Here is a 17,923-nt window from a genome sequence, read left to right on the forward strand (position 1 = left end):
CCAATAAATCGTGTGGAGAGAACTGGACAGCCACATGCAACAGAATGAAACTGGATGCCTATCTTACACTACTCACAAAAATTAATTCAAAATGGATTAAAGACTTCAACATAAGATCCAAAACCATAAAACTAGAAGAAAACACAGGTGGTAAACTCCTTGACAATGGTCTTAGTGATGATTTTTTTTGCATTTGGTAACAAAAGCAAAGGTAAAAAAGGCAAAAATAAACAAATGGGACTACATCAAACTAAAAGTTTCTGCACAGTTAAGGAAACCATCCACAAAATGAAAAGGCAATGTACTAAATGGGAGAAAATATTTGCAAATCATGTATCTGAGAGGGGGTTAATAATCCAAAATATATAAAGAACTCATATAACTCAATAGCAATGCAATTAAAAAATGGACAGGGGCGCCTGGGTGGCGCAGTCGGTTAAGTGGCCGACTTCAGCCAGGTCACGATCTCGCGTCTGTGAGTTCGAGCCCCGCGTCGGGCTCTGTGCTGACAGCTCGGAGCCTGGAGCCTGTTTCCAATTCTGTGTCTCCCTCTCTCTCTGCCCCTCCCCCGTTCATGCTCTGTGTCTCTCTGTCCCAAAAATAAATAAAAACATTGAAAAAAAAAATTAAAAAAAAAAAAATGGACAGAAGACTTGAATAGACATATTTTTGGGAAGCCAAAAAAGACATACAAATGGTCACAGATACATGAAAAGATGCATGCACATCACTAATTATCAAAGAAATGCAAATTAAAACCACAATGAGATATTACCTCACAACTGTTAGAATGGCTATTATCAAAAGATAAGGAATAATAAGTGTTGGTGAGGATGTGGAGAAGACAGAACCCTTATGCACGGTTGGTAGGGATATAAATTGGTGTAGCCACTGTGGAAAACGGGATGGAGATTCTTCAAAAAATTAGAAATAGAACTACCTTATGATTTGGAAATTCCACTTCTGGGTGTTTATCCAAAGAAAATAAAAACACTAATTCGAAAACACATATGCATCCCTATGTTCAACGCAGCATTGTTTATATTAGCCAAGATACAGAAACAACCTAAGTGCTCACTGATGGATGAGTAGATAAGGAAATTGTACACATACACACACACACACACGCACAGACACACACACACTCAGTGGCATATTATGCAGCCATAAAAAAGAACAAAATCTTACTACTTGTGACAATATGCATGGATCCTGAGGACATTATGCTAAGTGAAGTAAGTCAGCAGACAAAGACAAATACAATATTATCTTACTTGTATGTGGAATCTGAAAACAAAACAAAGCCCCCCAAAACCCAAAACACCAAGCTCACAGATACAGAGACCAATTGGTAGTTGCCTGAGGCTGGGGATAGAATGTGGACAAAATAGGTGAAGGGGGTCAAAAGGTACAAAATTCCAGTTATAAAATAAATAGGTCATGGGGATATAACGTATGGCATGGTGACTATAGTTAGTAATACTGTATCGCATATATGAAAGTTTTTAAGGGAGTAGATCTTAAATGTTCTTGTCACAAGAAAAAAAATTTTTTTGTAACTACATATGGTAATGGATGTTAACTAGGCTTATTGTGGTGATCATTTCACAATGTATACAAACATAAACAATTGTACACCTGAAACTAATGTAATATTATATGACAGCTATATATCAATAAAAAAATAATTTAAAAAATCAGGGCAACTGGGTGGCTCAGTTGGTTAAGTGTCTGACTTTGGCTCAGGTCATGATCTCACAGTTCTTGAGTTCGAGCCCTGCATTAGGCTCTCTGCTATCAGCGCAGAGCCCACTTCAGGTCCTCTGTCTCTCTCTCTGTCCCTCCCCTGCTCGTGCACATGCTCTCGCTCTCCCTCTCTCTCAAAAATAAATTTTAAAAAATAATAAAATAAAAAATAAAGTAGGTGCCTGGGTGACTCAGTTGGTTAACTGTCAACTCTTGATTTTGGCTCGTATCATGATCTCATAGTCATGAGATTGAGCCCTGTGCCTAGCATGGAGCCCACTTAAGATTCTCTCTCTCCTTCTCCCTCTGCCCCTCCCTCACTCGCATTCTCTCTCTCTCAAGAATAAAATAAAATAAAACAAAATGAAATAAAATAAAATAAAATAAAATAAAATAAAATAAAGATAATTAGCAATCCTGGCACCCAAAGATAATCACTACAGAATCATGCTTTATTTATTTATTTATTTATTTATTTATTTTTTCAACGTTTTTTAATTTATTTTTGGGACAGAGAGAGACATAGCATGAACGGGGGAGGGGCAGAGAGAGAGGGAGACACAGAATCGGAAACAGGCTCCAGGCTCCGAGCCATCAGCCCAGAGCCTGATGCGGGGCTCGAACTCACGGACCGCGAGATCGTCACCTGGCTGAAGTCGGACGCTTAACCGACTGCGCCACCCAGGCGCCCCGAGAATCATGCTTTTTTAACTTAACATTCCATTGTGAGCATATTCTCATGTAAATATTTTAAAAAATATTTTTAAACACAATTTAAAACTGTTTACCTAGCATTCTTTTTTTTTTTAATTTTTTTTAACGTTTATTTATTTTTGAGACAGAGAGACAGAGCATGAATGGGGGAGGGTCACAGAGAGGGAGACACAGAATCCAAAACAGGCTCCAGGCTCTGAGCTGTCAGCACAGAGCCCGACGCGGGGCTTGAACTCACGGACCGCGAGATCATGACCTGAGCCGAAGTCGGCCGCCCAACCGACTGAGCCACCCAGGTGCCCCCCTAGCATTCTAATAATACAGATGCATCATACTTTATTTAACTTGTCTTAAGGTATTTAGGTTGTTTGTAATTTTTCACTATCAAGAACAATGTCTTTATACACATCTTTATAAATTCTTATACACAGTTCTGATTAACCTATGGAAAATAAGTGCTGCAGGTAGAATCTAATGAGATAAACATTTTTAAGGAACTTGATGTACATTGCTAAACTGTCCTTCAGTAAGGTTGACTGCTTTACATCTGGCTGATTATCTTTACTGCTATTGTGGTCAAATATGAAGAGATATTATGAGTATCTAGTTTAGCATAGACTTTAGAGTCAGAAAAGGTTGGTTTTGAATTCAAATTTTAACACTTATTAAATGATCTTAGGCAACTCTGTAAACTCCATTTTCCCCACATATTAAGTAGAATTTAACCACTTACCTCATGGGTTATAAAGTTTGAGAGATATGTATAAGGTATATAAAGGTCAAGCACTCAAATGAGCAACATTATGACTTTAATTCTGTATAGCCAAATTGATCAGATTTTCCCTAATCTAATGCCATTAGGTACTAGATGTACTATTATTTTATGAACTACTAAGAAAGAACAAACATTGTCAAACTCTAACATACTATCTATTGTAAGTAACATATTGATTTCAGAGAAAATGTAAAAAGATGCTTATCTTAGAATTGACGAAGTATAGTATGTAAAAAACCCCAGATTTTTAAGAAATTTGCCCAATTTCAAAACCCTGTTAAAATAGCACAATTTTAAAAACCTATGAAATATTAGCAATCATATTATAATTTTTTGTGTCAGGCAGTACTTCTGATAAAAAAACAAAAACAAAAAACACCTTTAACTTTACCCTAAACAAAATTCTGACCATTTAACCAATGGTCAGTTGATAAACAAATATATATGGGGTCATAAATAGATGTTGCCTCCATCATCCTGTGGATTTATTGTACATCATTTAAACCTTCTGAACAGCATAACAGTATGATAGAGTTTAAGAGCTAAAAGGGCTCTTAGAGATTATTTCATTTAATATATGTGGAAAATACGAGTAAAAGAATTTAAATGGCTAGTTAACATGTCACACTGGTAATTATTAGCAGAGCCAAGATGAGAACCTAGGTGTACAGATTCCAAGTCCAGAGTGTTTTTAATTTTAAACATTAATTAATTTCTAGGTTTAATTAATATATTTACCTTAAAAATCTGGGTTATAAGAAAATTCTGTATTGGGTAATACTTAGGTTACTAAATTCTGCAGTTATTAACCACTAGATGTTTACTGATTATCTGCTATGTAGGGACACTCTGATGTCTTGAAAGCCTTTTTGTCCTAAAAGTTAAAGTACTTAGAATTTATGATTTGTAATTTTTGATTAGGAGAACAGGGGCTTGCTTTGTTAGCTACTATCATTTCTTTGATTCAAAGATGTGCATTTTTCCTTAACATCTCTGATAACTTAAAATTGAGGGCATCTTATAATCTTTGTTAGCCAGATGGTAGTCAGGACAGCCATCAATGCCTACACACACATGTGCTTGATATTTTGGGTGGCATGACTGCAATTCCTTGATGTTTCAGTTAACAAATACTTAAATAGTATCTGAAAAATGGAATATAATTCCAGGTTATTGTCCAAAAATCTTATTTTGGGGACTTCTCATAAGGTCAAGAAAATGCAATTATCAATCAGTATTACTGAGAAGAAAACCCTAGAGAAAACTGTAGAGGACTGCTCTATTCAAAAGTTTCAAACTTTGGGAGGGGGAGGGAAGATGGCGGCGTAGGAGGACGCTGGGCTCACCGCGCGTCCTGCTGATCACTTAGATTCCACCTACACCTGCCTAAATAACCCAGAAAACTGCCAGAGGATTAACAGAACGGAGTCTCCGGAGCCAAGCGCAGACGAGAGGCCCACGAAAGAGGGTAGGAAGGGCGGCGAGGCGGTGCGCGCTCCACGGACTGGCGGGAGGGAGCCGGGGCGGAGGGGCGGCTCGCCGGCCAAGCAGAGCCCCCGAGTCGGGCTGGCAAAAGCGGAGGGGCCGGACGGACTGTGTTCCGACAGCAAGCGCGACTTAGCGTCTGGGAGGTCAGAAGTTAACAGCTCTGCTCAGAAAGCGGGAAGGCTGGAGGACAACGGGAGGGAGAGCTGCTGAGCCCCCGTACGACAGAGCTCAGTTTGGTGGGGAACAAAGGCGCTCGCCAGCGCCATCTCCCCCGCCCATCCCCCAGCCAAAATCCCAAAGAGAACCAGTTCCTGCCAGGGAACTTCTTCACTCCGCGCAAACACCCAACACTGTGCTTCTGCGGAGCCAAACCTCCGGCAACGGATCTGACTCCCTCCCGCTGCCACAGGGCCCCTCCGAAGGGGATCACCTAAAGAGAAGCGAGCTAAGCCTGCCCCTCCTGCCCCCGTGCACCTTGCCTACCCACCCCAGCTAATACGCCAGATCCCCAGCACCACAAGCCTGGCAGTGTGCAAGTAGCCCAGACAGGCCATGCAACCCCACAGTGAATCCCGCCCCTAGGAGAGGGGAAGAGAAGGCACACACCAGTCTGACTGTGGCCCCAGCGGTGGGCTGGGGGCAGACATCAGGTCGGACTGCGGCCCCGCCCACCAACTCCAGTTATACACCACAGCACGGGGGAAGTGCCCTGCAGGTCCCCACCACTCCAGGAACTATCCAAAATGACCAAACGGAAGAATTCCCCTCAGAAGAATCTCCAAGAAATAACAACAGCTAATGAACTGATCAAAAAGGATTTAAATAATATAACAGAAAGTGAATTTAGAATAATAGTCATAAAATTAATCAGTGGGCTTGAAAACAGTATAGAGGACAGCAGAGAATCTCTTGCCACAGAGATCAAGGGACTAAGGAACAGTCACGAGGAGCTGAAAAGCGCTTTAAACGAAATGCGAAACAAAATGGAAATGACGATGGCTCAGATTGAAGAGGCAGAGGAGAGAATAGGTGAACTGGAAGATAAAGTTATGGAAAAAGAGGAAGCTGAGAGAAAGAGAGATAAAAAAATCCAGGAGTATGAGGGAAAAATTAGAGAAATAAGTGAGACACTAAAAAGAAATAATATACGCATAATTGGTATCCCAGAGGAGGAAGAGAGAGGGAAAGGTGCTGAAGGGGTACTTGAAGAAATTATAGCTGAGAACTTCCCTGAACTGGGGAAGGAAAAGGCATTGAAATCCAAGAGGCACAGAGAACTCCCATCAGACGTAACTTGAATCGATCTTCTGCACGACATATCATAGTGAAACTGGCAAAATACAAGGATAAAGAGAAAATTCTGAAAGCAGCAAGGGATAAACGTGCCCTCACATATAAAGGGAGACCTATAAGACTCATGACTGATCTCTCTTTTGAAACTTGGCAGGCCAGAAAGGCTTGGCACGATATCTTCAGTGTGCTAAACAGAAAAAATATGCAGCTGAGAATCCTTTATCCAGCAAGTCTGTCATTTAGAATACAAGGAGAGATAAAGGTCTTCCCAAACAAACAAAAACTGAAGGAATTTGTCACCACTAAACCAGCCCTACAAGAGATCCTAAGGGGGATCCTGTGAGACAAAGTACCAGAGACATCACTACAAGCATAAAATATACAGACATCACAATGACTCTAAACCCGTACCTTTCTATAATAACACTGAATGTAGATGGATTAAATGCGCCAACCAAAAGACATAGGGTATCAGAATGGAAGACCCATCTATTTGCTGTCTACAAGAGACTCATTTTAGATCTGAGGACACCTTTAGATTGAGAGTGAGGGGATGGAGAACTATTTATCATGCTACTGGAAGCCAAAAGAAAGCTGGAGTAGCCATACTTATATCAGACAAACTAGACTTTAAATTAAAGGCTGTAACAAGAGATGAAGAAGGGCATTATATAATAATTACAGGGTCTATCCATCAGGAAGAGCTAACAATTATAAATGTCTATGTGCCGAATACCGGAGCCCCCAAATATATAAAACAATTATTCATAAACATAAGCAACCTTATTGATAAGAATGTAGTAATTGCAGGGGACTTTAACACCCCACTTACAGAAATGGATAGATCATCTAGACACACAGTCAATAAAGAAACAAGGGCCCTGAATGACACACTGGATCAGATGGACCTGACAGATATATTTAGAACTCTGCATCCCAAAGCGACAGAATATACTTTCTTCTCGAGTGCACATGGAACATTCTCCAAGATAGATCATATACTGGGTCACAAAACAGCCCTTCATAAGTTTACAAGAATTGAAATTATACCATGCATACTTTCAGACCACAATGCTATGAAGCTTGAAATCAACCACAGGAAAAAGTCTGGAAAACCTCCAAAAGCATGGAGGTTAAAGAACACCCTACTAACGAATGAATGGGTCAACCAGGCAATTAGAGAAGAAATTAAAAAATATATGGAAACAAACGAAAATGAAAATACAACAATCCAAACGCTTTGGGATGCAGCGAAGGCAGTCCTGAGAGGAAAATACATTGCAATCCAGGCCTATCTCAAGAAACAAGAAAAATCCCAAATACAAAATCTAACAGCACATCTAAAGGAAATAGAAGCAGAACAGCAAAGGCAGCCTAAACCCAGCAGAAGAAGAGAAATAATAAAGATCAGAACAGAAATAAACAATATAGAATCTAAAAAAACTGTAGAGCAGATTAACGAAACCAAGAGTTGGTTTTTTGAAAAAATAAACAAAATTGACAAACCTCTAGCCAGGCTTCTCAAAAAGAAAAGGGAGATGACCCAAATAGATAAAATCATGAATGAAAATGGAATTATTACAACCAATCCCTCAGAGATACAAACAATTATCAGGGAATACTATGAAAAATTATATGCCAACAAATTGGACAACCTGGAAGAAATGGACAAATTCCTAAACACCCACACTCTTCCAAAACTCAATCAGGAGGAAATAGAAAGCTTGAACAGACCCATAACCAGCGAAGAAATTGAATCGGTTATCAAAAATCTCCCAACAAATAAGAGTCCAGGACCAGATGGCTTCCCAGGAGAGTTCTACCAGACGTTTAAAGCAGAGATAATACCTATCCTTCTCAAGCTATTCCAAGAAATAGAAAGGGAAGGAAAACTTCCAGACTCATTCTATGAAGCCAGTATTACTTTGATTCCTAAACCAGACAGAGACCCAGTAAAAAAAGAGAACTACAGGCCAATATCCCTGATGAATATGGATGCAAAAATTCTCAATAAGATACTAGCAAATCGAATTCAACGGCATATAAAAAGAATTATTCACCATGATCAAGTGGGAATCATTCCTGGGATGCAGGGCTGGTTCAACATTCGCAAATCAATCAACATGATACATCACATTAATAAAAGAAAAGAGAAGAACCATATGATCCTGTCAATCGATGCAGAAAAGGCCTTTGACAAAATCCAGCACCCTTTCTTAATAAAAACCCTTGAGAAAGTCGGGATAGAAGGAACATACTTAAACATCATAAAAGCCATTTATGAAAAGCCCACAGCTAACATCATCCTCAACGGGGAAAAACTGAGAGCTTTTTCCCTGAGATCAGGAACACGACAGGGATACCCACTCTCACCGCTGTTGTTTAACATAGTGCTGGAAGTTCTAGCTTCAGCAATCAGACAACAAAAGGAAATCAAAGGCATCAAAATTGGCAAAGATGAAGTCAAGCTTTCGCTTTTTGCAGATGACATGATATTATACATGGAAAATCCGATACACTCCACCAAAAGTTTGCTAGAACTGATACATGAATTCAGCAAAGTTGCAGGATACAAAATCAATGTACAGAAATCAGTTGCATTCTTATACACTAACAATGAAGCAACAGAAAGACAAATAAAGAAACTGATCCCATTCACAATTGCACCAAGAAGCATAAAATACCTAGGAATAAATCTAACCAAAGATGTAAAAGATCTGTATGCTGAAAACTATAGCAAGCTTATGCAGGTAATTGAAGAAGATATAAAGAAATGGAAAGACATTCCCTGCTCATGGATTGGAAGAATAAATATTGTCAAAATGTCAATACTGCCCAAAGCTATCTACACATTCAATGCAATCCCAATCAAAATTGCACCAGCATTCTTCTCGAAACTAGAACAAGCAATCCTAAAATTCATATGGAACCACAAAAGGCCCCGAATAGCCAAAGTAATTTTGAAGAAGAAGACCAAAGCAGGAGGCATCACAATCCCAGACTTTAGTCTGTACTACAAAGCTGTAATCATCAAGACAGCATGGTATTGGCGTAAAAACAGACACATACACCAATGGAATAGAATAGAAACCCCAGAACTAGACCCACAAACGTATGGCCAACTCATCTTTGACAAAGCAGGAAAGAACATCCAATGGAAAAAAGACAGTCTCTTTAACAAATGGTGCTGGGAGAACTGGACAGCAACATGCAGAAGGTTGAAACTAGACCACTTTCTGACACCATTCACAAAAATAAACTCAAAATGGATAAAGGACCTGAATGTGAGACGGGAAACCATCAAAACCTTAGAGGAGAAAGCAGGAAAAGACCTCCCTGACCTCAGCCGTAGCAATCTCTTACTTGACACATCCCCAAAGGCAAGGGAATTAAAAGCAAAAGTGAATTACTGGGACCTTATGAAGATAAAAAGCTTCTGTACAGCAAAGGAAACAACCAACAAAACTAAAAGGCAACCAACGGAATGGGAAAAGATATTTGCAAATGACATATCGGACAAAGGGCTAGTATCCAAAATCTATAAAGAGCTCATCAAACTCCACACCCGAAAAACAAATAATCCAGTGAAGAAATGGGCAGGAAACATGAATAGACACTTCTCTAAAGAAGACATCTGGATGGCCAACAGGCACATGAAAAGATGCTCAACGTCGCTCCTTATCAGGGAAATACAAATCAAAACCACACTCAGATATCACCTCACGCCAGTCAGAGTGGCCAAAATGAACAAATCAGGAGACTATAGATGCTGGAGAGGATGTGGAGAAACGTTGGTGGGAATGCAAATTGGTGCAGCCGCTCTGGAAAGCAGTGTGGAGGTTCCTCAGAAAATTAAAAATAGACCTACCCTATGACCCAGCAATAGCACTGCTAGGAATTTATCCAAGGGATACAGGAGTACTGATGCATAGGGGCACTTGTACCCCAATGTTTATAGCAGCACTCTCAACAATAGCCAAATTATGGAAAGAGCCTAAATGTCCATCAACTGATGAATGGATAAAGAAATTGTGGTTTATATACACAATGGAGTACTACGTGGCAATGAGAAAGAATGAAATATGGCCCTTTGTAGCAACGTGGATGGAACTGGAGAGTGTGATGCTAAGTGAAATAAGCCATACAGAGAAAGACAGATACCATATGGTTTCACTCTTATATGGATCCTGAGAAATGTAACAGAAACCCATGGGGGAGGGGAAGGAAAAAAAAAAAAGAGGTTAGAGTGGGAGGGAGCCAAAGCATAAGAGACTGTTAAAAACTGAGAACAAACTGAGGGTTGATGTGGGGTGGGAGGGAGGGTAGGGTGGGTGATGGATATTGAGGAGGGCACCTTTTGGGATGAGCACTGGGTGTTGTATGGAAACCAATCTGACAGTAAATTTCATATATTAAAATAAATAAATAAATAAATAAATAAATGAAAGGAAAAAAAAGTTTCAAACTTTGGTTTTAGAATACCTTCATGTGCTCAAAAATTATTGAGGATGTCAAAAAGCTTTCATTTATGTGTTATATTTATTTATATGTAGCATTTAAATTAAAACTGAGAATTGTTAAAAATATTTATATATTAATTTAGAAATAACTTTAATGAACCCATTAGATGTTAACATATTGTAATAAAAAAACAATACTAAAAAAAAAAACAAAAAATAAGCGAGAATGGCATTATTTTATAGTTTTTAGAAATCTCTTTAATATCCAGGCAGCTGGATTCTCATATCTACTTTTGTATTCAATCTTTTGAGATACTGCAAATCACGTAGCCTCTGGAAAATGTCACTGTACACTTGTGAGAAAGCGAAAGTGAAAAAGGTAAATGTTCTATTATTATTAGGAAAAGACTTTCAACTTTGGGGGCTCTCTGAAAGAGGGTAGAAGAATTCCAGGGTCCCCAGATTGTACTTAGAGAAGCACCACTATAACATTATGCTTTTGATGGCACAGAAGATAATACTGTGTGGCAAAACAGGAACACCAAAAACTCCAAATCAAAAAGTGATTCACAAGAGTCGGATTCTGAATTCTAATTCTAAGTCAGTTATATCTTAACCAATTTATTTTGCTTAAATTTTTTTTTATGTATACATAAGAGGGTTATATGATGAAAAAAATCCATGCTTGAATAAGTTTAAAAGAATTCATTCAATAGGTATAAAATAAAAATTCTATGTGATAAGAAAACCATTTATCATGGTTTTCTGGCAATGTTTTCCTTTCTTTTTGGTACATAAAATAATGGTATATCTTATAATTGATGGTGCCAGAGATTCAATTAAATACAGTAAATATTGTAAGGTCAAATCTGCATCATATTCCCCTCATGGGGAGAAATTCGGATGTTACTGGAATTTTTAACCACAAGTAACAGCGGGACTGAAGATACCAATTACAATGCAACTAAAATATCTGAAGAAAATACTTTAAATGGGAAATATTTAACTTAGCATTACATATTTTCAGAATGATATTCCTAAAAAATGGAATAGTGAAATATCTTTGACTTATTCTTATAGTGAAATGTTCTGTTTTTATAGATAAATAATATTTTGATTTGGAAAAGTAATATTCTTTATCCTTCAATCTTCAAATTTGGATTTATTTGTAGGCTTAAAATATTATATCATAAACTTTAAATGAAGTTCAGGTATATTTTAGGTTTTTATATAATGGGAAATTACCTCTACCTTTACTCAGTTGTAGTATTTTAAAGTGGTCTGTAAATACAAAAAAATAGGATAATTATTTACTAAATATAGGTAATCACCATTCTAACTCACTTACCTGGACTGTTTTTGTGGAATGATCTGCATGATTGAAAGTGGTTCTATCAGCATCTGGATCAGACTCTGTCTGCCTTAGGGAAGTACGTTTTTTCTTTGTAAGGTCTGCATCTCTGTTGTATGAGTATCCAAGTTTGGAAGTGGGAGATAAACTTGGTTTTTTGATAGGTGATTCAGGATCCGATCTGCATTCTAAGGGTCTGGAATTCTCTAATTTTTCCTTCTCCAAGTTATTACTGATGTCTAGAGTCTGAAGCTTTTGTTCCTCTGTCTCCTCACAAATAAAGGGTGGAGACACATCCTTCTTCTTATCACTAACGTATAAGTCACTTAATTCTAAAGTCTCTGCTTTCAGGAGTCTCTTCTTGCCTAACAAAACTTGTGCGTGGATTGAATCTGTATTGTAACATATTCCAGGGTCATCGGATCCTGAAGTCCTTCCAGAGCTCTGCTGGGACTTTTGGGGTTCTGTGTCACTTTTAGTCCTGCGACAGTAAGGGGAGGATGTGCTTGGACTAAGATGATCGTCAGGAGTCTGATGTTCACTTTCTGACTCTCCAACCCCACTATCATTTACAAATACAGAGTCATCTTGCGACAAGAAGTCTACTGCTCCACTGGTAGGCTGCTGTATTTCAGGCTCCCGTTTCAGATCACTAAGTTCTGCATAGAATTTTTCTTGATCAACAGAACTATTTGTATCTGTTTCATAGTTTCCAACTTTATATGTGCTTTTACTGCTGTTCTCCTCTATCTGGACAACATTCAGTTCTTGGCCACTGAAATGTGCCCTGATTTGATAAAGATAAGTCATAACAGTCAGTTTGTCAGGAATTGCTAATAAAACCATATCAGAAGGTTCCAACAACCGGGAAATTCCTATGCTGGCAAATCCATCATATGCCTTTAAAGAAAGGAAAAACAAAGATATACTGAATAGTTCAAACAATCCACTCATTTTAAAAACAGCAAAAGAACAGATATTAACTAGATATACTGTGGTGATCATTTTACAATATATTGAATCATTATGTTATGCACCTGTAACTAATGTAATGTTATATGTCAATTGTGCCTTAATAATAAAGTTGTAAAAATAAAGCTTAGTTACCATAAGAAAAAGCAAATTTTTAAAGAATTTTGTTGTTGTTGTTGTTGGAGGGTATATTACATTAGTAACATTAGTGCTACATGAAATAACAAAATTTCATGCCCAAAATTTGTAAAGGTGGGATAGATGCAAGAAAAAAGAAGTTTCTTTTTTTTTTTTTTTTTTTTTTTTTAAAAAGAAGTTTCTTAAATTAATACCAATTGAAATGTTCCCCAGTAAACGAGTAAAAATGAGAATTAAAACAAAAAAAAACCCCTTAGAATAATTTTTTATAAGGAACTAAGGTATAAAGAAATAATAATGAATCTGGAGCTTTATCATTCCCATCAATCTCTCGTTACCATGATCATGTAAATGCAGTGATTCGTGAAGAAAAAGTAGAGCTAGATATCCCCAAAGAAGGAAATCCTAGATTACCTGGTATAAAATACAAGTAAGTACTATTTAAGCCTAAGAACATAGTAACATTTTTAAATGCCCAATTAGGACTAATTTTCATAATGAGAAGAGTGATTGCATTTTCACTTCATCCATTTTGGAAAGAATGAAATGTTTTGAGTAGTACAACCTAGTTGAGAATGTTAGGTTGCATTGTATTATTTTTGTTAGCCTTTAAAATGACTGTGGCACATCAGGTTTTTCTAGTTTTGAAGAATCAAAGCTGTTTCTCAATTTACAATTAATTATTACTATCCTGAACTAACCCTTGAAAACAGCACTGTGTTGCTAGGAAGTATTAAAAATATGCCTAAAGTTTCAGATATACTCTTGGAAAAAGTAAGGACCCTCTAGCTGCACTCTCACTTTGGAATATAAAATGTCTAGTCTTTGTAACAACCTAGATGTAGGATCGTAACTCAAAGTTTTTCTTAAAATAAAGGTTAGGAAATTATGTAACAATTTAGAAGGAATTAGTCTTTTGCACTTACATGTTAAAGAGCATTTCTACCTTTGAATTTAATCCTCATCTCAAAGTCTTCCTGGAGTTTAATAAATGTTGTGGAATAAGTAAGAAAGAAAATGAAAAATAAATTGCAATATTAAAACCTCTTCAATTTTCACAGCACTATGTTTCATAATATAGGTACCTCAAAATATTTACTCAAGAGAATGGCTCAGTTGGTGTGCATGTTTAGGCCTGTTTGTTATTTTACATGTTTTAGGAAAATTAAAGTCATTTTCCTCCTCATGTGTCTTGACAACTTGATTGACAGACATCAATTGCAGACCATCACGAAAAGCACCACAGGCAGTATTCTAAACATTTCCCAATTATCTAAAACACTGACATACTGGTTAAGATCATATGTCACAGGTAAATACCTTTTTTATTCAGTACTTTTTACAGACCTGGGAAAATGATTAGCTTCCTTGTGGGGAATCTCCTGCTGGTGTTTTGCTTTATGTAGCAATTCACTTTATGCACACTAACTGCACTAAAAAAACCATTTAAAAACAAACTGAGTTTCTTGTAAGCGAGGTCAAGACTTTATAAAGGAATCTTCCCCTAGGTTAACCTCTTTTGCTGTGGTCAATCACCTGTCTTTTCAGCTGTTTATGTGAGGACGGAAAAAAAGAGGTCTTTCAAAGAAAATGGTCGTATTCATTCCTAGATGTTATTTAATTGGTAAGGAGGAGTCACTGCCAATTATATTATGCATCTGCATGGAACTTAAGACCCACGCATTGTTTCTTAGGCTGCTTTAAGTCCAATCAAGGGCAGATGAGGTTATCAGGAAGAATTGTGTGAAGCCGGAAATAAATCTGCAGGTAGTAGCTGATACTCAATGTAGATACCAGGTAGGAAGTTGCAAAGTGATGAAAAGCAAAGATTGTATGACAATTATTTATTCAATTGTGCAATGAATAGGACCATCTAAATTAAAATCCTTTCAAAAAGCCATGATTATCTACCCTAGAAGATCTAATTGAGAAAAAACGTAATAGGATATTCTTCTCTATGTAGTAATATGTAAACCCAAGGTATGCTCATCATTATTAAGTTCCTGAAAAAATAATGTAAAGAAGTGTGACCTAAACCTTAAGGCAAATCTCCATACTCTTAAAAATAGATAGCCAGGTAAAATCAACAATGTTTCCTTTTCAAAATTTCAAACAGTAATTTAAAAGCTTCACTTTACAAAAATAATAATGCTCTATTTTATGCTTTTATCTGCATTTAAATTAGCTTAGTATTTTATTCCAATGCAAAAAAATGCAGGCATAGAACTATCATACAAGCTCTCCTAAATTATACAAGAAATAATTCACAAGAATGACTTACTCTGTAGCATACCTACCACAGATGTGATTTCTATAAGGAAAAATACACTGATATTTTAAGATTACCTTTTTTGGTGGCATATTTCAATTAAAAAACCTAACAGTTTTAAAATGTATTTCTCTAGGGCCATCATCAGGCATTTGTAAAGGTTTTTTTAATGACAATACAAATTTTTGGGTTTAGAGGGCAATAAAAGTAAAAAATTGTTGAATTAAATTCTCATCTGTTAACTGAATTTCTATCAAGATTCCATTTATGGACTTTTTAGCACTCATTGGTGCTTTTAATTGTTTAATTTAAAGTAGACTGAAAACTTTAGACCAGAGGTTATTAATCACTTTGTCCTATGAATCCTTTTGGCAATACGCCCTTTTCAGAATAATGCTGTATGTTTATAAAATACATAGGATTACAGAAGAAACCAGTTATATGAAAAATAAAACCATAAAAATATTAGTAAGACTGAATTTGAGAAACAGCAATACGTATACTTTTGGTGAATGTATTAACAACTGTAATTGTGAAGAAGTGATGAGCTTAAAAGATATGTGAAGGTATTACAACTGCAACTGCAAGGTGATACCAAAATATCTGAGATTCTTAAGGTGATAAAGTCTTAGGCATGGCTAATGCTAAAGTGGTGTGTTGCCAAAATTCATAATTAAAGGAAATGCTAAATTTCACTTAAAGAATTAAGAAAATAAAATACATTTTCCCCCTAGTCATGTTCAAGAACCCCCTGAATTCTGTCCATAGCTCCCACATTAAGAACTCCTATTCTAAGACAACAATGTATTTCATTAACTTTTCAGCTGAAGAATTCAATTCAGTATAAAAAACAGAGTACCTACTGTGTGTTGAGTTAGTGCTTCCCTCCTTTCTCATGTCACAGTGCACATACATGTTATAATATTGTACTGTGCACTGGGGTAAATAGTTAAGTTAGCCTGCAACCACAGTCAGCTAGCCCAGCAGCCTCTGGGCAACTCAGCCCCACATAGCTACCCTGACAGCCAAAAGAATCAATATCCCCCTGCACAGTAATTAGAAAGCTCTGCCCTCAGTATGCTAATTAATTATGTGGAAAAACTATACAGTTTACCAGAAAGTGAAAAAAAACAAAAATAAAAACCAAAACCCAATGTTCTTATCTTTTTGCTTCTAGGAACATATGCTTGCTTTCTTGCATACCTGCCCTCATTCCCTCCCAACATATTTTTCTAAACTCATAATCATTTATGGTACAAGAGCTTTGGGTGCACTTTTTAAGCTAAATCTCGAATAAAAACAGTATGCTTTAACAAATATTTAACAGTGAATGAAGTCCATACATATATTGAAATCTGATGCCAGTCTGGCACTTGTGATCTTTAAAGGCCATGACAACCCAGGGTAAGACAACCTAGAGTAAACTATGCATCCTAATTTGCACTGCAAGGAGCAGACTATCTTCTTTCTGTGAGCTGCAGTTATGACCTTACAACACAACCTCACTTTCCCTAAATCAATAAAAGCTGCAGAAGAGCCAAACTGGAAACTATGTATTTTTTTCCTTGGCAATTCTTACCTTTTTGTTGTTCTCTTTAATATCTTGAGGATTCAGAGACTTGTAGTCACTGGGGGAGAAAAAGGCACCGTAAGTACATACAGTATTTGATAAAAACAGCTGCTTAAAAAAAAACTTGAATCTAAAAATTTGACATTCAATAATACCAAAGAGTAACTAGCAATTTCACAGCAGTTCAACCAACAAAACTAATAGTGTGGAAGAGTAAGTAAGTAAGTAAGTAAGTAAGTAAATAAATGAATGAATGAATGAATGAATGAATATAGTGATTACATGTTTCATTGCCTGAAGCTTTCCATCTAAAAGAGAAGTTAAGGCAGGCAGGGCACCAGAGACCCGTCTTGACAACCAAATTTACCATGAGGTAATCCCTTGTTGTCAATGTACAAAGAGCTATGGGCTTATATGTCTCATCTCATTTTAACAGTAACACAATTTTCATAATAATTAAAAAAATTTTTTTTAATGTTTATTTATTTTAGAGACAGAGAGACAAAGCACAAGTGGGGAGGGACAGAGACAGCCAGAGACAGAATCTGAAGCAGGCTTCAGGCTCTGAGCTGTCAGCACAGAGCCCGATGTGGGGCTCAAACCCATGAACCATGAGATCATGACCTGAGCCGAAGTCGGACACTCAACCGACTGAGCCACCCAAGGTGCCCCTCATAATAATTTAAAGTCAGTTATTTGTATGAGATTAAGAAGAAAAAACTTTTTTTTTTTTTTTAAGAGAAGATAGGTTTTAGGCATCAAGAAGGGAGAACTTTTCTTTTTGGCACCCATTTGTTTTCTCAAAAAGCAAAAGGTGTGAGTAATAAGGAAAACAAAGTCAACTGTTTCAGGACATGCGTTAATGAAATTATTTATGTTTGGGGTGCCTGGGTGGCTGAGTCGGTTAAGCATCCAACTCTTGATTTCAGCTCAGGTCATGATCTCACGGTTCGTGAGTCTGGGCCCCACATTGGGTTCTGCACTGACATTGCGGAGCCTGCTTGGGATTCTCCCTCTCCCTCTCTGTGCACATGGGCACACAAAAAAATAAATAAATAAACTTAAAAAAAGAGAGAAGTTATTTAGGTTTTTAAAGAAACTATTATTTACAAAACAATTTATAGGGAATGGAAAATGTTCTACTTAC

The 17,923-nt window shown here is 37.0% G+C and overlaps 1 protein-coding gene across 12 annotated transcripts in view; it reads right to left on the minus strand.

Annotated features, from left to right (window-relative positions):
• Positions 1-17,923, minus strand: part of EHBP1 (EH domain binding protein 1) — a 378,662-nt gene that overhangs the window by 91,196 nt on the left and 269,543 nt on the right. For all 12 annotated transcript variants that reach the window (XM_058683956.1, XM_058683952.1, XM_058683950.1 and 9 more), the window contains 2 exons: positions 16,786-16,834; positions 11,825-12,727 (listed from right to left, as the gene is read on the minus strand). In XM_058683956.1, coding sequence (XP_058539939.1) covers positions 11,825-12,727; positions 16,786-16,834 — 952 coding nt within the window. The remainder of the gene's footprint in view (positions 1-11,824; positions 12,728-16,785; positions 16,835-17,923) is intronic.

This window comes from Neofelis nebulosa, chromosome 9 (genome assembly GCF_028018385.1).
Source record: "Neofelis nebulosa isolate mNeoNeb1 chromosome 9, mNeoNeb1.pri, whole genome shotgun sequence".
NCBI classification, from domain to species: domain Eukaryota; kingdom Metazoa; phylum Chordata; class Mammalia; order Carnivora; family Felidae; genus Neofelis; species Neofelis nebulosa.